Source organism: Bombus terrestris, chromosome 2 (genome assembly GCF_910591885.1).
Source record: "Bombus terrestris chromosome 2, iyBomTerr1.2, whole genome shotgun sequence".
Taxonomy (NCBI): Eukaryota; Metazoa; Arthropoda; class Insecta; order Hymenoptera; family Apidae; genus Bombus; species Bombus terrestris.
In genome coordinates this window covers 1,779,833-1,801,694 of record NC_063270.1, presented here as the reverse complement: position 1 = coordinate 1,801,694, position 21,862 = coordinate 1,779,833, and the positions used below count along the sequence as shown (strand labels likewise).

The window sequence follows — 21,862 nt, the reverse complement described above, 5'->3', positions numbered from 1 at the left end:
AGCATTATTCCCTCACTAGCTTTTGTTCCTCGGCCTCTGCTTTTTGCAACTGAAAACAACTTTAAATGTTAGTATTTATTATTGCAGAGTGCTCGGTTCGCAGCAGATTACTGTGACGGTTTTACACACGCAGCATCGCGCGATTAACCGATTGTATCAAGCGACCCGTATGATATTGCAGCTTACGCGTCTACGGCTACACGTGACCGTCAGTTTTCTTCGTCATCATCGGCTGTTTTCATCGGCAGAAGGGTTGCACGGTTTGTTGAATCCCGTCGCTTGGTTAACGATTCACCTTCCTTCGGCCTGTTGGCTATTTTATTTTACTTGTTTTCGGATTTATTTCTTCTATTTATTTCTCCTTCCCATCGAAAGGTCTCGTAGCTTTGCAGCGATTAGCCACGAAAGTTTTTTTTATAAAAATGTCATCCTTCTACTATGGTATCGTGTCTATACTATGCGAAATGAATATTAGGTTGCTCGTTTCGAGATTACGTTGTTGGTTCTTTGACATTGCACGATTCGGCAACGCTAAGCCATGCGAGCTACTTATATCATGTAAAGTAAAAGTCTGTCTTCAAAAGATAGCTTTATAAAGCTTAAGTTTTGTCTTTATAGAATTTTACAAGGATTGGTTGTTTCGAGATGTTTAATTCCTTATATTCTTCTTCGTGAAGCCCGTGGTAATTAGCGCTGATGTTTATGCTTTTCTCGAGAACATTGTAATAAAGTTGCTTCATAGTTGACGCTTCTTTGGTTCGTACTTTTATCAAAGTTTTTTCCCTTTCATTTCTTTGTGTGTATGGATGATATACAGGATATTTCTATAGTATCTGTTTCTAGTAAACTTGTTACAGAAATACAGTCAGTCGATTCGTCGCGCCAACTGTTTGTAAGTGGAATTGACGTGTAGATGTCCTTTTTTATTCTTAACTTTAGAATAACTTAGTATATTTAACTTAGTATATTAAATTAGTCACTCGGGAACTAAAATATTATCAACGGGATATTTCAATTTATCACTTTGATCAATCCATTTTATTTTTCCATGTAATTTAGAAATAAATGGGATCTACGTAATCTAAAAATAAAATATCTAGTTCGTCACCGTAGTAAATTATAACGACTGCTTTTATGCGTTTTTCATTCGTCAAATTCAATATTGAGAATCGACGGAACTATCGTTTCTTTGAATTACAGCTGTTTTTATGCAATTTTTTTATAATTAATAGGCATAACACGATATTGCAAGAAACCGTCAATAAACGACAGATTCGATTTTTTTCTTCGCCTTTATAACGAAATTTATGTACGCCAGACCAATGAGAGATCGAAGATAAAATAGAGAAAGGTACGTGACGACCACCGTCGATAGGAAATAATACTTCTAAAATATGACCTGGATTGCTTTTATTCCTCTTTTATTCTGTTTGTTTAGGTAATAATCCTTTGAAATGTTGGTAGCATACTTTTACTGTACAGGCTAAATACAATATCAATATCGAACGTAGGTTACAGAAAGCAATATAAAAATTATTTGAGAAATCTAGATACTTCTTTGGAACAAAAATCATTTTTGAATAATTTTCACTGCTCGTAGAAAACGTTTTATCGGACGTGTAGGATTTTTATAAGTTAAACTTTCAAACGAGATAACAATTCCTATAAATTTTAATAACTTCTCTATGGCTTTTCAAGTTCACATCATTTTTCGTAAATGTAAAAATATTTATTATAGGAAATACATAAGTGCATTTAGTGTTTCCAACTTTAGGAGATCTATTTCTTTATGGACGATCAGTTTCGGCGTGTATTATTTGAATCGTCGGCTACAAAATTCATCGGATACTTCATGTAGTTCACATGTTATGTTGTTAATTAAATAGATTACTTCGCGGCGTGTACCAGGGAGATATGAATTTTGAAACCGTCTGCTTTTGATACATGTACATTCGTCCGAGGCAAAGGCTTAACTTAATCTTCCTGACTTTGACGTAATTAGTATCGTGCGCTAAACAAGATAAAATTTGGCGGAGCATATTTACGAATCCGTACATTTCTTCCCTTGGATTTACCTCATTTTTCAACTTTCGATTAACTGTTTAATGTTCCCGGATCTCCTGTACAACTTGTATCGATGCCTTTGATATAAGTATTCGTTTAAATCACGGTTTTATCTTGCCACCGTTTTATTCGTTTCGACAAACGCGTAACATATATTTCAGATACGGTGATCCGTGAGTATTGATCGCTATAGGGAATTTTCTCGATTCAACGTTTTATTTAAAAATGAAAAAGGGACGAACCAATGATTTTCTTCTATTCTGGCTTAACATTTTTTATAAATTACTATTCACCGACAATATTCAAAGATTTTCGACTGGAGTCATAATTTTTGTTAACAGAGAAATGCAATTTTGTGAAGCGAAGCACGTAATCTATACAGTGTATCCTGATAGTGAGAAAATTAATAAAATTACTCTGTCGAGGGAATCACTTTTCAAGCATTTTAAGAACAATTACAAATTATATTTACAAAGCTTTGATATTTAAACGTATCAAAAACGAACGAAAGAGTTTCTTCGGGACTTGGCTATAGAGTCTTCACCAATTCCATACAAACCCTGATAATTCCACTAGAGAAGGCGTCTATCTTATTAGAAATTCCTTCGTCGAGCGTCTGTCACAAGACTCTTTAATCTTTTGACTTGGAAGTTCTTCATTTTGTAGAATTTTAATTTCGTAGGAATAAAAGTATTTATATTCTGCAGACTTGGTGTTACAGCTATTCTTTACAAAATCGTACTTTACAAAATCGACATATTGTGACGCATACACTTAAGCGCGTTTAAGACGAACTACGTTTTATGGTTAGCCATGTGTGTTACAACCACGATGAACGAGTAATTGTTTTAACGCGCGAAACGCAATACGATTTTTCCGTGCCCATAAAAGTGTTTCGTCCTTTTTTTCTTTTACAATGAAAACGGTTATTTCCTTCGTTTGCGATTACTTGTTCAATAATTTTTCTTCGGCGGAATCCTTCTTTTTCTTTTGACGATAATAGTAAATAATTCTTTTGCGATGAGAAAGAGAATGGCAAATGTGCGACGCTCGCTCATAAATCTCTTTAAAGACCGCGTGCAAGAGGAGCAATGGATATGGTAATAATAGATTATAAACAACGGAGTGCAGCTATTTCAGAATTGTCACAGTGAATTTCGAATTTTATCTTGAGGTTCTGTTATACTGCATACGACAGGCTTTTGTTGAATGCGAAGCTTTATGCGTTTTGACGGATCAGCTTCCGATGTCTCGTGATTTTCATTCAAAACGAGCCGGTGTTTTGCTTAATAATTCACCGTGGAGCTGTTAAAAATCGTTTGAGGACGATAAATTCAATCTGATATTTCTGGCGATTCGACCTTAATAATAATTCGACGATCGAAGAGAACCCGTTAAATTAGCTAAAACTATCAATAATTAACGCTACGGAGTGTTTTCGACAGTTAGCGAATAACTGAAGCGATAATTAATTTTGTTCGATCCTTAAAAAGAATAATAGAATTGTAATTTTTATGGCACTATTTCGTTTCGTTTAATTTCGAGAAATTGGTACTTTAAAGTTTGCCCGTAATGAAATAGTCTTTCATTTTTCATTTTCTATTTTCGTGGACTCTTTAACTCGATGATAAATCCTACCAACATTATCTTAATTTATTCTCTGCTTGTTATTGTAATCCAAATATTTGACAAAAAAATCTTACGTTTGTTATATATTTTATATACATCATTCAACCCTTTCATTCCAAAGTTATTTAGCAACTGTAAACGTTTGTCTGTCATTTTTTTACCTGGAGCATTATCTATTATTTTCCAATGATATTTTATCCAATGTAGGAAGAATTCAAAATAGGAATGAATATTTCGTTCGATAATTTTAAAAACGTCAATTATAGTGGAAACGAAGGGGTCAAATGAATTTTTAAACGCTTGGTTTTCTCGTCAGCTTAATTTATTAGTTCACTTTACTATTTCTTATTAATTCATTTACTATTTCTTATTTCTCTACATTCATTCTATAAAATCTGACATCACGTGTTCTCTAACATACACCTGATATTTAGAGCCTCTTTTACTTTCTATCTTCTACCAACGATTAACCCGCCTCTTTTATTAATCTTATTTAATCTAAATTAATGCTTATTGAAAAACATGCTCATGCAACCTCTGTCATCACCTTCTGTTATCATATAATCATGCATCAAGGCATGCCTTTTATAAGTGAGAATTCATAGATACGCTAAGAACAATCTGATATTCAACACTCGACTCGATCGTCGAGACCCCGCTATTACTTACGACGCATAACACATCTTAAACATTGTGCACTCAACTGTCGTCCAATGCAGCTTGCATCATATTTCATCCCACGAACAAACAGTTTCAAGTGTGTTGTGCAATTGTGGAGAAACGTTTTGTGCGACATACGTCTGTGCGTTTATATATAGATCATATAAAATTTTTCTCCGTGATGAATCAGCGGCCAACCGTGAAACCTAATCTCGTGTTTGTAGAATACCTTTTTTTTTTGTATTGGAAAGTACTAGGTCCAATAACGGGACGAATAAATTTTTGTTCGAAAGATATTAAAACTTATCATGTATTTTTTCCGTTCACTTATGGTGCTCTCGATATATATATGAGTACTATAATTTAATCGGCTGTGATAATAAAAGTATAGTTACTGCAGTGATTAAACGGTGGCCATGTAATAATTATAAATATAGAATACAAATTTTCAAAAATAAAATTTAGAATATAGTAAGAAAACTTTATTACGATAATTGTAATAAAATTTGGTAAAATTTTTCAGAAATTTGATAATGCTGAAATGTTCTAGAAGATTCACGATCTTGAAAAAGGATTTGTTATGTAAAAATAATTTCAATTAACTCCTTGGAGGAAATTTGCGAGCATACAATAATTATCACGAGCAATCTCACGAAAGATCTGTCGGAAGTTGTAACTAGTTGTCACGTTCCGGTATGTCTGGGCATCGCCAATGTTTCGTTCTGGAAGTTCCAATTATGGCGTTTAAGCGTCGAAGCTTAAATCTAAAAAGCCAAGAAGCCATTTATCATTGCAGTAGAATATCAAAATTAATTTTCTTGAATACACAAAGGATGATGTTCCCTCAAATGAATTTCCAAGATAAGATTCCAGATTCTCTTGGCTAATTTATCTTTGAATTACCTGCAGCGATTATTTCTCATTTCATATTAAAGTTTTTGCTACGCAAGCTTAAACATAAAATATTTCTCGATCGCAATACGATGAAAACTGATGATATCAGCAGTCCGTGCGGAAAAGCGAAAATCATCATGGTAAAATTTGTATTTCTAACTGGTATATCGCACTATAGTATACATTTATTGCCGGCTATTCATCGGCGCGTGAATGAAGATTAAGCTTTTCGAGTACGCTTGTTTAAGTTGCTCGTCTTGGTGGATACACGCCACCACGAACAACCACTACGGAAGAATATTCACCGAGGCTTTCAGAGAGTTGCGTGAAGGAATATTCGAGCTGGAAACGCGAAAAATATCAGCTCGTGAGAAATCTGATGTGAGGTAGCTTGAAAATTTCTCGAGAGCATTTTCGTTCAAAGGAAACACTGTGTTTAAAATTTCCACTGCTATATCAAACCTTCTATATTTACCTGTCGTTCGCAATTTCTTTTTCTATTAGTAAAGTGTTTTAAACGAACTTTAAAAAAAAAAAAAAAAAAAAGAATAGATCGAAATTTTTTTTGTGTGGTATTGAAAAAAAATTCGAAGAATTTCGTGATATATGAAATATCTCGATAGAAACCCCGATAAACGAATGAAAAATAAAATTTGAAGAGTTAGAATTTTCTGATTTCATTTCTTATTTGTTTAACACCTTTCCATGCGTAAGTCGAAAGATATCAGACGGTTAGGCCAGAGTGATTTGTCATTCAGCGTATTCGCAAAGGGGCAAAGATACTCGGCGTGTTTACGGCCGTATATATGCGCATACATTTGGCGCAAGACTTTAACCGGGACTCTTGATCATGAGGATGAAAATGAAAATGATAATTTGTCGTATACGAATCAGCAAGTCAAATAGCAGCAAGTTAGGCGGGTTCGCGCCTTTGGCCGCGTCTCGCTGCGCTCGAGAAAGAACGATGATTTTCTTTCGTGGAACAAGCGATAATTGAAATTATGCATGCGTTTCCGAAACACATTTCTTTGTCTCGTTTTTCTCCACGTATCAATTTCATTCTCGTTTCGGATACTTCGAGACTTCGTTCAAACTGTTTTCGAATTGATGAAAATAAGAATGAATATGATTTATAATTATTTACAGAGGAAGGAATTTTTATATCATTTTTAGAATCATTCCATTCGTCACCTTCGTTATGATAGTAAGTAATAAGAAAAAATTAAGAGGAGGTAGAGAACACTTTTAACTTCAGAAAATTCTTTTAGGAATACCTTTTCCATTTGGAAAGGTGCAAACGAGTGCAGCTTGGAAACAGCGTGAGGAAGAAGGTGGATCGCAAACCCCGTTGGCAAAAAGAATCATTCATTTCCCGAGTTATAAAGTTTAAGGTTTCAAGGCTTAATTAAAGTCTACAGGGCAAGTTTCGACGAAAATCTCTTCGAAAAGAAATATTCTCTTCGCCGACTCCTCCGTACAGTAAGAAATTCGTTCAACAAGTGGAATCGTAAAACTGTCAAATATATTTCCACGAATTTTACTTGTGAAATTACCGCTTTTGTTTGTGCAAGATAATCAAGAGAATATATCGATTTATAAGAAGCTCTAACTCGGATATTAACTGTCATCTGGTTATTAATTTGGATGTTGTTATTTACTGCAAAAGTTTTCAACCTGACATTTATTCTTTAACGCGATCAAATATATTTTTCATCGTAAACGACAAGTATACGAAACATTATTTATTGGCGAAAAATGTAACTAATTCCGAACACTTGGAATGCTTTCTCTGCTGCAGAAAACAATAAATTAATGGCTGTTTGTTTCGTCGATAATCAATTTCGTTCGTTACACATTTGTGCAAAATATATTTCAAGTATGTATTTAGTTATTGAAATGGAAGATATCTAATAAAATATATCACCTGAATGATATTATCGAAAGTATGGAAGAAAAAGACTGGCTGAAACACGAATACAATTATTTGACTTTCAACAAACACGAATGTGCATATATATATATATATATCGTATGGAAGGTACATTGTTTTGATTTCTCCAGAGTATTGTTTTTTCCGGCGGAAATAGGTAGATTGCAGCAGCCGGGAGAACATCAATGTTATTAGCTTTCTGTACAGCTTTACCAATTAAAGAAAAATTTGATATATTAAATAACTTCTATTAGTAATTTATTCATTTATCATAAATAGTATTGCAATTATTGGAAATAATATTTTTGTTTTATTTATTCAACTGCATAAATATTTGAGTTCTCTACGTCGCTAACTAATGTTCATATTCGTACCAAATATTTGTTATTTTTGTTATGTTAACAACATTTGATCTAAATGCAGATCTATGTCTTGTCATCAATGTCTGTCTCCTGCTCTATATCTTTTATATTTCTTTCCTAAAATATTTACAGACTCAGTCCTTCAATTACTTTTTAGATTTTACTTTGCTATGATGCATTCGTCGTATCTTTTTGTTATCGTGAGCTCGAAAAAGAATTAGATTGGCAGTTTGACTTTACAATTATTAATTTTTTGCTTATTCTTCATCTAATTTATCAATAGCTATAGTTTCGATTCCGCATAATCTACTTTCCAAGCTACTGCTATTTTTCAGATGCCTTGGACTGTTCGAACGGCAGTGCCATTTTTCAAATATCTAAATATTGCTTCGAGTGTTAATTTCAAAAAATAAATTTATATTAATGCAAGTACTAAAAAATGGATCTGTCTATGAAAGAGTCTAAGAATAAGCACATGCTACCTTGGTATCGATACGTAGCAGCGATTAGAAGGCCAGTTCACATCGATTGTTCATGATTATTCATGAGTGAAACAAATGTGAAATAACACGAGGATCTACACAGAGTGTTTCAAAATGATGGAGCGAAGGATTTTAAAATTTAGAAATAAACGTAAAATGAGAAGGAAATCGGAATTAATAGACATGAAATGCTTAGAAATATCAAGGAAAATACATATCGTATTGACTGACTATTTCGTTAGATATATATATCCAAAAATAAACATCTCTAAGAATTAGCCCTGAAGCACCTGAGGAAAGCTGTTAGAAGGCAGGAGATGATGTCCTGTCAATTGCTCAAAAAATGACTCTCGACTGTGCAACTTCTATAAACTTTATCTATCATATAAACCTATATCCATAAACTCTACTATAGTATGAAATGTACTTATAATATAATATAATATTATAATATCTGTAATCAGCGGTATATTTATCGCATATGAAACACTCTGTAAAACGTAAAGTGAGGAAACACAGTCGAAGGAAACGGGCCGAACGCTCTAACTACCCCTGAAACAGTCTGGTGTCACAGTTGTCATCGTGTATAGGTACACAGTGAAAGAGAGACAATATGCACGAATTTTTCGCAAGCTATCGTCTGCTATTCTGCAAGCTATTCTTTCTCTTGTTCTTTCTTCCTATCGTTCTGTAATCGCGGGTTCTTTTCACGTCTATCTTCTTTCTTTTCGTTCCGTTTCGTTTCTTTCTACTCTTTTCGTGTGTTTACTTTTTTCTCGCGTGTCTCGTTACCAAGAGGAACCACCTTCCGGTCGACAAGGTCCGGCGTAAAGAAGCCGTAAGGAACGAGAACGAGGGAGGAAGGAAGGAATGCCGCGGAAGAAGAAAAAAGTATGCTCGAAAAGTTTAAGTCACGCGGGCTGGCACGTTTCAGTTCATGTGCAGCGGTTCTATATCGGCTGATGGGTGAAAATGGATGTCGTACAGAGAGAGATGCTTTAGTGATGGTGGCGGCTGCTGCGGTGGTTTTCTTTTTCATAGCTGGCAGTGGTGCAGTTAAATGCAGTGCTGTGAGGTGCAGGCACACGCGCATATAAGTAGTGCAGTAGTAATAGTAGTAGTGATGGTAGTAGTAGTAGTAGTAGGTAGTAGTAGTAGTAGTAGTAGTAGTAGTAGTAGTAGTAGTAGTAGATAAGGTAGTCCATTACAGGCGGACACAGGTTAATGGTAAAATAGTTACCCGGGCCTTGGCGCCGCCAGAGTGATCTCCGCTCGCGGAGGAGGAAGGACTCACCCGGTATCCACCGAGGTTGCTCACCACGCAGGTGAAGGTTGCGTCTCGACCCTGCGAGATCGTTAAGTTCTCCAACGGGTATGTGAAGTCTGGCTCGAGCCCCGTCACTGTAACAATCAATCAGCCATTTTTTTCATAAATAATTGGTCATTTTTTTAAATGCGTGCACACTTATCAGTCAGATGACAGATATAAACATTTACTAAGCTGTATTCCTTTAGATTTAGATCATCGTTTATATCTATTTCATTGTTATTATTTATAGTTTACTCCATATTCAAATTTCACAATATAACGACAGGGAAATGTATGGAAATTATTTTTAATATTCAGCGACAAAAATTTCGTCGATGTTAACGATATCAAAGCATAAAATGCAGTGAAAAGAGAAATATGTCAAAAAATGTGTGAAAAAAGAGTAGTGAAGCCCTGATATATGTCGAGAGTTTCCAAAATAACATGTATGGATAAAATAAAATACCAATATGTAAAACGCGCAAGTTGTACATTGTGAAACGGATTGACCTTTTGCTCGAATTATTAAAAAAAGTTTGTTTTCAAGTCGGAGCGCATATATCCATACTCGGGATTAATGTCTTAAATTGATTCTGTGTCGATATCACCGCTCGATTGAATATTACCATGTGTACATACGTTTGTCCATATGTGTTTTAAAACTATTTCACAATGTTATGTTAATTTCCAGAAATGTATAGTTTCGCAAACTACATATTAAATTATTTTCTATTTTCCTTCGTTTATTATAAATAAGAAAAATTTTCCGTAAAGGGACAGGAGCGGTAGCATATTCTTATAAATTAAAATGATTAGATAATAATTAATGATAGAAAAAAAAAAAATGATGGTGAACATAAACCGAGGCTTGAAGAAGAGTCTAATTTCTAGAGACATCAGGTTTCTTAAGGGAATGTTATCTGCGAAGCAAGCAACGTCGAAAAGTTTTACTGGCGCACACTTTGGATGCTTTATCTTCGCTGGTATGAAGCAGCGCGGAAAATTCTGCTCCTCGAGATTTTCATTTTATCTTCTTCTTTTAAAGAGAATTCTACTATCTCTAAGGAAATGCCTTTTTTTAAGCAAATAGCCCCGATTTGGCAATGATTTCAGCGCGAATTTTTCACAGAACAAGGTGTTACGTTCGTAACTAAAAAATATGTTGATACGCGATATGTTAAAGGTGCATGGATCACGTTACTAACGCAAAAATGTCCTTATAATTTATAATACTCGATACAAATGGAAAAATTACCTTTCGATCAATTACTAGCAATTTCTCGTAATCGTAGAACCTTCCAAAACCGTTCAAACTCGTAAGTATGCGTAGCATGTGTAATTGAAATTCACGAACTATTACTTCGGGTTACGAGAAACGAGGAACTGAAAATTTAAAGGATGTAAGGGATTAAAAGGTAAATTCACAGGAGAAAACGTCCAGTGTATAAAAAGTGCTAGAGATAATATTACTCCAACTCGTAGAGAAGAGAGATAATCGTTCGCATAACTAATGTTTAGGGTTATAGATTAATCTTTATTCTTCGCTTTTCTTTCTTTCCCTATACGGGTATGAATAATACATTATTAAAATCTCGGTATGGTTAAGGTATTATATTCTTCCAAAATTTCTAGAGAAGGGGATAGGTAAAAGTAAGAAATATTTTCGCGAAAATTTTTCGATAAAGAGAGATGCTTTTTAAAACAGACGAAGAACAAAGGAAATTATACATGATATATATTCATGAACATATCTTAAATAGTAAACACATTTAAAAATATTTGAAATTATGTTTTTGAAAAATATAGAAATTGAAAAATAAGAAATGTATTACAATAGACAATTTCTAAAAGTTTATATACGTTTTTTTTGTAGCAAATGTTACTCATATCGTAACATTTGATTACCACGTTATTATTTGATATTGATATTGTTATTCGATGAAAAGTTAGTAAATGGAGGTGATCGACGATAATAGAAGAAAATTGTAATGGAAATTTAAATGAATGCATATTTTCATGTGAAATTAAATTACTACATTTTTCAATGAATATATGTATATATTATTATATAAATAAATATAAATATAAAAATATAATTATATATATATTAATTGTATTATATATATTTGGTCATATCAATTATATATAATTTCATCGGTGAAAGTATAAACATTTCAAATAACAAATCATTTACCTTCCATTCGTTTGTTTAACAACTGCTTTTTAAAATTACTGATCCGAAATATATAGTTTCAATATATAGACTAATAATTATATATAGAATAGTTATATATAGAATAATAATTTATAGACTAATAATAATATATAGACACGCTACGACATATATTGCAAATCTAAAATAATTTCAAATATACGTTCATCTTTCTATACTGTTATCTTGAATTTGCCAGGTGCTGGCGTCAAACTCTTTGATTCGTTATCCACAAAGTATTTCTTTCGATTATGAAATAAATATATGCGCATATTCATGTGGAAATCTCGTGAAATTGACTATTTTATGTCGCGCACGATAAGATATTACGTTTTATATAAAATGCAGAATCGAATTAACTGTATTTCATGTAAGCGAATTTTGTACGAAAATGAACCGGTAAATCGCGAAACGAAATACCGAATACTGCCAAATCTTTTAATCAGAATTTATATCAATTTCTTCAACACCTCTTTTTCCTTTAAATATCCCATGATATCTGACAAAGCATTAAAATATCGTGGAAAATATAAAATTATAACAATTTTCAAGTTAACAGTATCAAAGCATAAGCAAAAGAAATGATGTATCACGAATACACCAAATTGCGTTGGTTCTATGCCATTTTATCGTGTCTTACGATATTATTTCAATTTCTAACCATCTTAAAGATATAGGTTGTCCCAGTTATGTGGAAAACCCTGTAGAGAAGCGCATTGAGAAGTTCCCGTAAATCGTATTACAATGAAAAATTAGAGGGAAGCTTCAGCGGTATCTCTAACGCAGCTGGAACGACAGTTATGCAATCGAACATATATCACCGGTGAGCCATCGCGAAATAAAGGTGCGCTCAATAAAACGCCGGCGTCGCTTCGGGAAGAAACTGATTCACCATATAAACTTTTTTGCCATTTTCAAGAAAAACGCATACGTGCGGGAATTTACCTCGCGACGAGTGGTTCGCCGCGATACCTTCTAACAAGGAATAGAAAACCGTCATGACGATGGTTTCGATAGTTAGGAATGACTTTTTGTCGCTCGGATTTTCCACAAATACGAATGTATACTGGTTCATGAAAGTATTTGAACACATACTATAGAAAACTTTTATATTGATATTAACGTGTCGTATGAAATATTTTACAATTTTATTAGTACGGTTATGAGACTATATTGTGAGAGATGATATGATATTAGTAAAGTTTGAAATCTATCTGAAAATGTATATTCCTGCATTAAATTGAACGCCGAATACATACTTTTAAACATTTACATTCGATTATAGATTATTATTTTTCACTCATTAGGAAGAATTTGTGGATCCTATTGGGATAGGCTTTTCATGACACTTTTTGGTGACACATATTTTTTAATTGGCCGGAAGATAAGAGAAAAATAAATGGGAAAGATTTTTTGAAATATCAAATGTCATTTACGTGAATGCAGGTCAGCAGTTTATGACAGTTTGTATGGAAGTACGCAACCATTAAAAACTCTTTCAACCTCAAAAATCATTTCCAATATTTGTTCGCTGACTAAAATTCGGTTACACGTGCACGCACGATAAAGAGAAACAATGCTTGTTTTAAATAAACTGCAAAAATCTTATCTATGCTATCGCATAACGTACATGTATTGTAAACTGTGAACGCACAAAGTGAGCAAAGCTAGCAAATGGAATTCCAAGCAGAAAGCGACGAATTATTTTTTTAAATGCGTGCCATAAATGTAACGTTTAAAGAAAAATGTCCTGGAAAAAAGATAAAGGCAGGAACATCTGTTCATTATTTTCTGTATAACACAGATAGTTCGATCTTTCATTATATATTGTATGTACAGCTATAATTCTGACAAATGAATTTTAGTCGTTTAACGAGGGAAACATATTTGGATTTTATATTAATTTCATATATTTTTTGCTTTCCTTAATTAGTCTTTCAAAATCAAGTACATAAAGTTTTAGATCATAAACGTAAGAAGAAAGATTTACATAGTGTCTCATATCCATAAACGCAAATATTAACGTTACCATTGCCTAAACACGATCTGCAGTACAGCATCTTAAATCAGCAATTACGCGCTCAACCCTGATCGTTCGCTACTTCCGTCTCTCATTACCGATTTCCTCGTCTTGTTATTTTCTTGCTAACTAGAACCAGTTCCGTTCGATATTCGCCTCAAATTTATGCTCTTCCATAAACATGTAAATTTTCCAGTGCACGAAACATCGTTTAAGCTTTAAACGAATAAAACGAGGGAGCAAACTTCGAGATTAATCAATTTATTGCAACAACCTTCTCACACAAATTATTCGATTCGTCGAAAAGGAATGGTACTCGTTTGGATAGGCGTGAGATACGTTTCTTAAGCGAAGCACGTGTTGCATAGACGACGTTTCTTGTCAAAATTTTCTAATGAAAATTTCAATGAATCGGGAATGTTTTTAATTGGTCCTTACGATTTCGCGCGGTAGGTGACCGCGTCCTGTGTTAAGCGTTTTTGGTTACAAATTCGTGTACACAGCACGCGCGATTGAAAGTCGAGAACTCGAGGGAGTTTCCTCGGTCGATCAAAGACGACAGGAGAAGCGAGCTAAAAATTTATTTCATCGAGATCCAAGAGCGTGTCGTATGTTTCCTGGCTAAAAACGGTGGGGGTTCATGCGATGATCGCGAAATATTAATATTTAGAATTCGTCTGTTTTGTTCTAGGGATCGTCCAAAATAATTTACGTATTCTTTCTCTGGCCTCCGGCGCGCAGTTTCGTGAAAGCTCCATACAGCTATGCGATATTGGCATCTAAAATATTTCCGTGAACTGTTAATATTGCAACGAGACAACTCAAGGAGGAAAGTTGTTGCTCGTCGGCGTCGAAAATATATAATGCACGTTTCGAATCGATGATCGGAGAGACTGGTCGACGACTAGCAATGCAGACCCACTTCCACCAGAAATTTTAAAGCGCGAATATAATGTTTATAATGTTTAGAAAGAGAGAACATAATGTTTATAATGTTTAGAAATTGATTTTTCTTTAACAATAAAACTACCGATAGTTAACACGAAGCTATTTCTACCAAAACTAATTGAAATGACTGGTCTTAAAAAAATACGCAATAATAGAATATTTTTACATTTATCGATTTGTTACTTTCTTGCAGAAGGAATTCCACGTTATGTAGTACATTTTTGGTATTATTAATTCATCTGGGATCATGATCCCTAAACGAGGTTTGACACATTTATAAAATTGTAGAACCAGTCATTTTGACTGGTGTGGTATTTCTAGTATTGACATTTAGCGATCTAGTGATCGATCCGGAATTTTCCTGATAACTGATATCATCATATAGAACGATACACAGTGAAAATTTTAAAAACGTGTGGGTAGTTGTATAAAGCGAGGAAAGTGGTTAATTAGGGTTCGATAAACAGATTGCAAGACTCTTTTATACTTTGACAAGTATCAGTCATTTTGACTGGTATTGGTATAAATAGCCTTCATACAAAATTATTTTGAGTTTGCATACATAAAAGATAAAATAAAATTCATTATATTATTCTTTTAGCTATCGTTGCGAAAGTCATTACATTATTGCAGAAAAAATATAACATGAAGTGGGAATTTTAGAACCAGACAATTTGATTGGTGTGGTAGTTCCAGTGTTAAACATGACAGAGTTTATATTGTGAGGTCTACGGTAGATTAGCACGCCGTTTCCCCTTTCAATGAAATTTCTACCTGTTTTTAAGAGCAGTTCTTTTAACTTAATCTTTATATTGGTTCTTCCCACAAACCTAATTTAAAAAATGTTCAAAATATCAAAAATATCAACAGCATCCCTGTATTCCTATTAACCCTTTCATCGCTAATACTAAACACCTTTAAACGACGTATTACCCACTTAATCAAAATTCACTAATCGTCCCCGAATTGCAGAAAATCGTCGAATAAAGTCCGGTGGTGAGATACGTGGAAAAGAACAATGTTAGCACGCTGATCGATAAAAGAAACAGAAGGGATATCAAATCGCGACTCGCATCGGTTATCAAGGATATCACGCGGTCGGTAATGATGAGCGTTATGTTGTGCGACAAGAGGATGGCAATGACGTTGTACGAGAGGAGGCAACAGAGCCGACTGAATTTTACGAGGATATTTACATGAGCGCAATATTTTATAGAGCACTTAATGCTGGGTCACGTTCTGTCCCTCAGTGGCGAGGCGGCCATCTATGAATCAAAGTACGCTTTAAAGATTTCTTTCTCATACCGCCCTGTGCCACGGATAAGGAACTCGCTCAGGCTCGTACCTTGCCTAGAATATCTTACACGGTATCTCTCCGTCGCTTTCTTATTGTTCCCTTTCTCTCTCTCTCTCTCTCTTTTGCTTTCTTCCAATTTCCCATCTTTTCCATCTTTTCCATCTTGCAAGAGAAAGCTGGTTTCGTTGCTCTCGTCTCCTCTTTCAACGAGAGATGCTTGTCTGTCTGTTAGTAATGTGCACGCTGGAGGAGAGTGGAACCTTCGTCGAAGAAAACGGAACGCCACTTGAAATTGGAAACGCGGAGAAACGCTAGAGTTGTTACGTTGTCGCGTACGATTTTGCTCGCATTGATCCCCCAACAAGTTGTACACACATTGAAGGTTAGAATGACGAGCGACGCCGAGACTCGGCGATAATTTTTATTAGAGGTTGTACATACATGGGTGAGTGTACATACGTGGTCGAACATTTTTCGATAGGATCAGGTAAAGTGTATTGTATAAGCGTAGTAAATAATTTGTCACGTAATTCTTCGCATTCGGTTATAAACGATTTTTAAACGAATTACGAGCTATGAAATATTTGTACGGTGTGTAAACTAAAACGTTTGTTTAGTTTCTTAGAGTGAAAAATCAAGACGAGTTGATTCAGTGAATACGACGGTAGTTAATCGTAAAACTTAAACAATAGGATGAACGTGAGTAATATGAAAAGATTTATAATAAAACAGACGACGATAGGATTACGGTAATTAGCACTTACAATTACATAAGCTTAAGCGAGACGTGGACCATTAATTCTAATTGCCAGTATTTTCTCTCGGACATTCTCTTACTTTCGCTTCTTAATGCATTGTGGCAGCCGGCTTGGCAATTTCGTCTGTCTGTTTCTATTGTTTAAATAATTTAAAGAATACGTATATTTACCTTTTGAGTGATTACATTAAACTGATCTACATTAATAAACGACAATTAAATATTCATCTCTAGTCATTATAACAAATCAGAAACAATGCAGCAATTAAAATACATCACATTCTTCAGGTTATCTAGAATCAAAGGATGGAATTAAATTCAAATGGTACGGTAACATTCGATAACATCTGGATTAAATAGCAGTGCAATGCCAATTAAAAATTTGCATCTAGATAAATTATGTGCGTCATAAAGCAACGCATTAAAAAAATCGAACTAATTCGTTGGGAACCTATTGATAGAGAGGGAGAAAATCTGGCGGAATCCCCGATTGCGCCGGTGTAAATATCAGCGAAAGGGTGGTACGCGTGTGTACGCTAAAACGGCGCGCTTTAATTTCACGCGGCGGAACCTCGGCGGCGAATGCAATTACTCTTGCAATCAATTTAGATAACTCCCAGTAGAACCGGCACGTAATTGTTAACGCGATTATCCGGCTCAGCCGGCAAGTTGTGTAAGCTGGAACAACGGTCAAGAAGAAACGCGACGCGTCGCGAAAGGCGCCCCTTTTCACAAGAAAATCCGCCTTCGTTTGTAACGCCGAGGAAAGCGAGCAGCTTCGTCACGTTCAAGAAAAATGCTATTGCAACAGAGGAAATAAATTTTTTCACGCGAGATTGGATATTTTTCTTTAAATTTTTTAGCTGGGCGATACGAAAATATCTTTTATTTGGAGTGCTTTTTCGAATTTTTTAACTGGTATTCCTGTGTAAAAAAGTACAGGATCCTTTTTTTCAGCGGATGTTATAACGTATTTAAACGCATGTTGTATGGATTGATGTTGAATACCGAAAAGCTGATCAAATACCAAGGCTGTGTTGGAATGGTACGTGAATTTACTGTTTAGGTTAGCAAATGCTCGTAGTGACGTGTATCAGCAGCGATACATTGCCTAAAACTGGGAATCGTGAATCTTGATGCTCCTACAATTATCTCTGGAGTAATAGCAGCGCGAGCTTTAATTATTCGATTCATCATGGCTCCTGCAGTGGTAGATTGCTGTCGATAAACGTTCAACGTACTTATCAGCATATTATAGAGATACGTATAGAAGGAGTAATTAAAATTTGTGCTATTATTGCTTTATGAATATACAGAACATGAAAAATGGAGGTGTACAATATTTATCGAGTGTGATTCTAGAGATCGAGACAATGAAAAAAGTTCTCCTTTTTCGCTTGGAACTTTACGCGCATGTGTTCGATTAATATCTGCTTTTGATACGCTTCTTCGCAGTTTTCCAGTCACGCTAACAGAGACATTATTAATTCGGTAGAATGGGAATCACAGTACCGTGTAACTGTTTTCTTGATTAATGAATCTTTTTTCAGTGGTCCGGCCGAGGTTTTGACCGGTATACGTAGATTTCGTGCCAAAGAAGCCATCCACTCCTACTATTCTGTTTCCCTTGATTTTGATAAATTCGAAGACGATGCGACGCCACGTAGAATAGATTGCAGTTCCGTGGACGAGTTCTGTCGGAGCGTTTGTTTCGCGGCTATTTATCGTGTTCTCGCTTTTAGAGGATTTGTCCCGCATAGGATAATCATTGTTAACCGTGTGATACGTACGAAATGTAAGTGGCAGCTTGAAAAGGATCAGGATTTGCATTGTATCTAGTGAGAGATTTATTGCGTACGATTATAGTATCCGAAATTGTTAATGGATTGGTGCCCGTTAATCTTAATGTTACAAATGAAAGTCATTAGGGTTTAACAAAATACCTATTATTATTTTTACTTACATGTTTGGACGTACTATTGGATATTACAGAGGTGTTTGTGAAACCGCCACTTTCCTTAGTCTCCAATGTTCGCGTGACACGCGACACGATGCAGTTTTTGTTTTTCCACCGGTGCATTTCCACGCGTATCCGAAAATTTACAAGGGTAATACCACGGTGCACGGAACGATTCATCCAACTTTGCGACCCGTGATTTAATCCCTTGAAACTTGTACGGGGTATGAGTAACACGAAGAATATGAGATTATCGGTGTACGTTTGAATATATTCGGAATTATTTACCAGTTCATTCGTTCGTTTATATACGCCGCTCATTAATACACATAGTTAGGGGAACGAAAAAAGATTGGAGAAGAGAATGAAATTATTGAATTGTTGGAAAGGAAGGTAGCAAAACTTAAAAAAACCTCGATGTTAATCTACTTTTCTATGAATAGCTGCGACTAGTCGTTGAATAGCTTTCATAATTTGATTACTCGAAGTAGTTTATGTTGGTTTTTAGAGTATTCAATTTCTTGAAATTAAAACAATATTCTAGTGTACATAAATGGCACACATGTAGTTAAACATTTTATGTTCAATATTTTTTCCTCGGTCTTCGTCGTTATATCGAGCAACTCAGTTTGTCTATCGTTAATAACTACATTTAATATCATAACGTTGGTTTTATAAATTCTTTCCAACTTTATTAAATGTATAACTTTTCCAATAACCTAATAGAATTAAAAATTTCTTTTTTCCCTTCGTTTACTACTTCCCAAGAGAGGCTACTAAAATATCCGAATATAATATCGAATAAAACGATATTCGCGTATTTGGCCATTTTGATTAATTAATGGACGACTAACGGATAGAACGGACATTTCCGAGATAATATACATTTTATGCCAATGAGATATTAATCCTGAAATTAATAATGGCTACTTGTATTAAGTGTGATTCGTGACAATTAATATGTCTTTAAATAATGAATACAGGTAAGACAGTGTCGCGACTACTACAAATTGCAATTAAAATTAATTTGGATGAACGTTGATCCGGTCAACGATCGCAACATTATGTATTTGATTTAACCAGCTGACAATGGTTTTAATGAGTTTTTCACGTGACACTCAAGGATGCTCTCTTGCCGATTTTAATATCCGTCATAGACACGCACGCGTTTATGAGTGTCGTTCTCCCTACCGTTTGTCATGCAAAATTATTAAACGAGCAAATTCTCGTTCATTTCGAAATGCATGTGTATTTAAACGTAAATATACTATGTTAAAAATCATTCGATGCGCACGTGGAATTGAGCAACGTCGTATATTACATTTATTCGATGTAATATAATACATATTAATAAAATAATTCTACTTTGAAAGTACCGCGTTTTGTTACCCCTGAAAAATTATTATTGCAAAGCATTTTAAAGCACACGATTTTATGGACCTCGTGAAAGTTTAAATCTGACTGAGCAATCCTGGTAAATATTAAATATTATTCTAAATATTGTATGTGATCAATACAGTGAATCTTCGTTTATATAACCTCTGTTTATATGAATGAAGTTTTAGTAGTGTTTCATTGACCGAAATTTAGTTGAGTTGCTATTATCTGAATTATAGCCGAGGGTCAATCCACTTATATGAACGTCTAACAATAACATATACAGTGGCTCGCGAAAGCATTCGAACGCTGTAACACTGTTGATAGTTTTTCATCTTCCTTGGCACCAAATGTAAACATCATTGCTAAATGAAAATATTGGTACGTTCACTTGATGTTAGGATATCGTTTCAGCAACAATAACATAAAAGCACAATAGTATACAAATGCATACCAAAAAGTCTGAAACAAAAAAGTGTGAAGGAGAAATAATATTCCGATTACACGAGGACGGCAAATCATATAACGAGGTTGCCGAAATTGCGAACAGAAGTAAGTCCACGATACATTATATCATAAAAAAGTCAAAGAATGAGGGAATACTTGCTAGATCAAACAAAGCTAGATCAGGTCGAACAAAAAAATTGACTGGAAGAGAGGAGAAAGATCCTACTACATCCGCTCCTCAACTCGCAAATACGATAGCTGATATGTTTCATGAAGAAGTTTACCCGGAATTATGTCGATAAACTTTACGAAACAATAATTTTTATGGCAGAGTACCGTGAAAAAAGTCATATATTAATGCGGTAAATCATAAAAGAAGATTGATTTTTGTAAAAACCTATATTAATAAATATAATTCTTTTTGGGACAAAGTCATCTTTTCGGACGAGTCAAAGTTTATCATTTTTGGCTCAGATGGTCAAAATTATGTGTAGAGAAAACCAAATACGGAATTAGAAATTCGACATTTACATCAAACAGTGAAACACGGAGGTGGATCGTTCATGGTGTGGGGGTGCATGGCTGCCAGTGGCACCGAAATTTTGATATTTACTGATAGAATACTTGATAAACATAAGTATTCGAATATTTTAAAAAATAATCTTAAGGAAAGTGTCCGTAAATTAGTATTATTGGAAGATTTCCACTTCCAACAAGATAATGATCCTAAGCATACTGCTAGAATTGTAAAAGAATGGATCGTATATAATACACCACACATGTTAATTACTCCATCGCAAAGTCTAGACATAAATCCAATTGAAAATTTATGGGCTGAAATGGGAAAAAGATTAAATAAATTTCAGATAATCTCAAAGCAAGTACTGAAAGATAAAATTATAGAAATATGGAACTCCGTTGAGTGTAGTTTTACAAAATCATTGGTTTACATGGAACGTCGATTCAGACACACTATTGCTGCTAAAGGTGGTCCAACAAAATATTAATATTAAATAATTTAAATACTTTTGCGAGTCACTTACAGTGCGTGTTTCTAATAAATGTATCATGACTTCTACTTAAGTTTTTGAATCCTTTTCAAATTTTGCTGACATTATCTGAAGACTTCCATCTTCCTATTGACATCTGCTTGTTTAGGCAAATTACTTTAGTGTACATTCTTTCGACCATTCAAGTTTGCATATGTAAGCGTTCGAATAATTTCGTGAGACACTGTAAACGTGTGGCATAAAGAGGCACGTAATGCACTCTCATGCTTCGCAATTGATATAAGTTTGCAACGATATTACATACACATGTACGTATTTCAGAGCAAATGTTTCGTAGAATCCTCTTATGCGGACGCGAATCCTTATTAATTGAATAAAAAATTATAAATGGTGAGTAGAGCTAAGTGGACTCCTATTATATGTATATATGACCTCGTTATACGAACTAGCTTGTCTGCCGAAAGGTTCATTCTAAACTAAGTTCAGATTTAAATTAAGTTCATAAAT

At 34.5% G+C, this 21,862-nt stretch overlaps 1 protein-coding gene across 4 annotated transcripts in view; it reads right to left on the bottom strand.

Annotated features, from left to right (window-relative positions):
• Positions 1–21,862, bottom strand: part of LOC105666842 (lachesin) — a 224,584-nt gene that overhangs the window by 81,072 nt on the left and 121,650 nt on the right. For 3 of the 4 annotated variants that reach the window (XR_007227608.1, XM_048414182.1, XM_048414185.1), the window contains exon 3: positions 9,262–9,422. Coding sequence is in view for 3 of the 4 variants with exons in the window: in XM_048414182.1 (XP_048270139.1) it covers positions 9,262–9,422 (161 nt within the window). In the remaining variant the exon portion in view is untranslated. The remainder of the gene's footprint in view (positions 1–9,261; positions 9,423–21,862) is intronic. The other variant, XM_048414186.1, reaches the window with a different exon arrangement.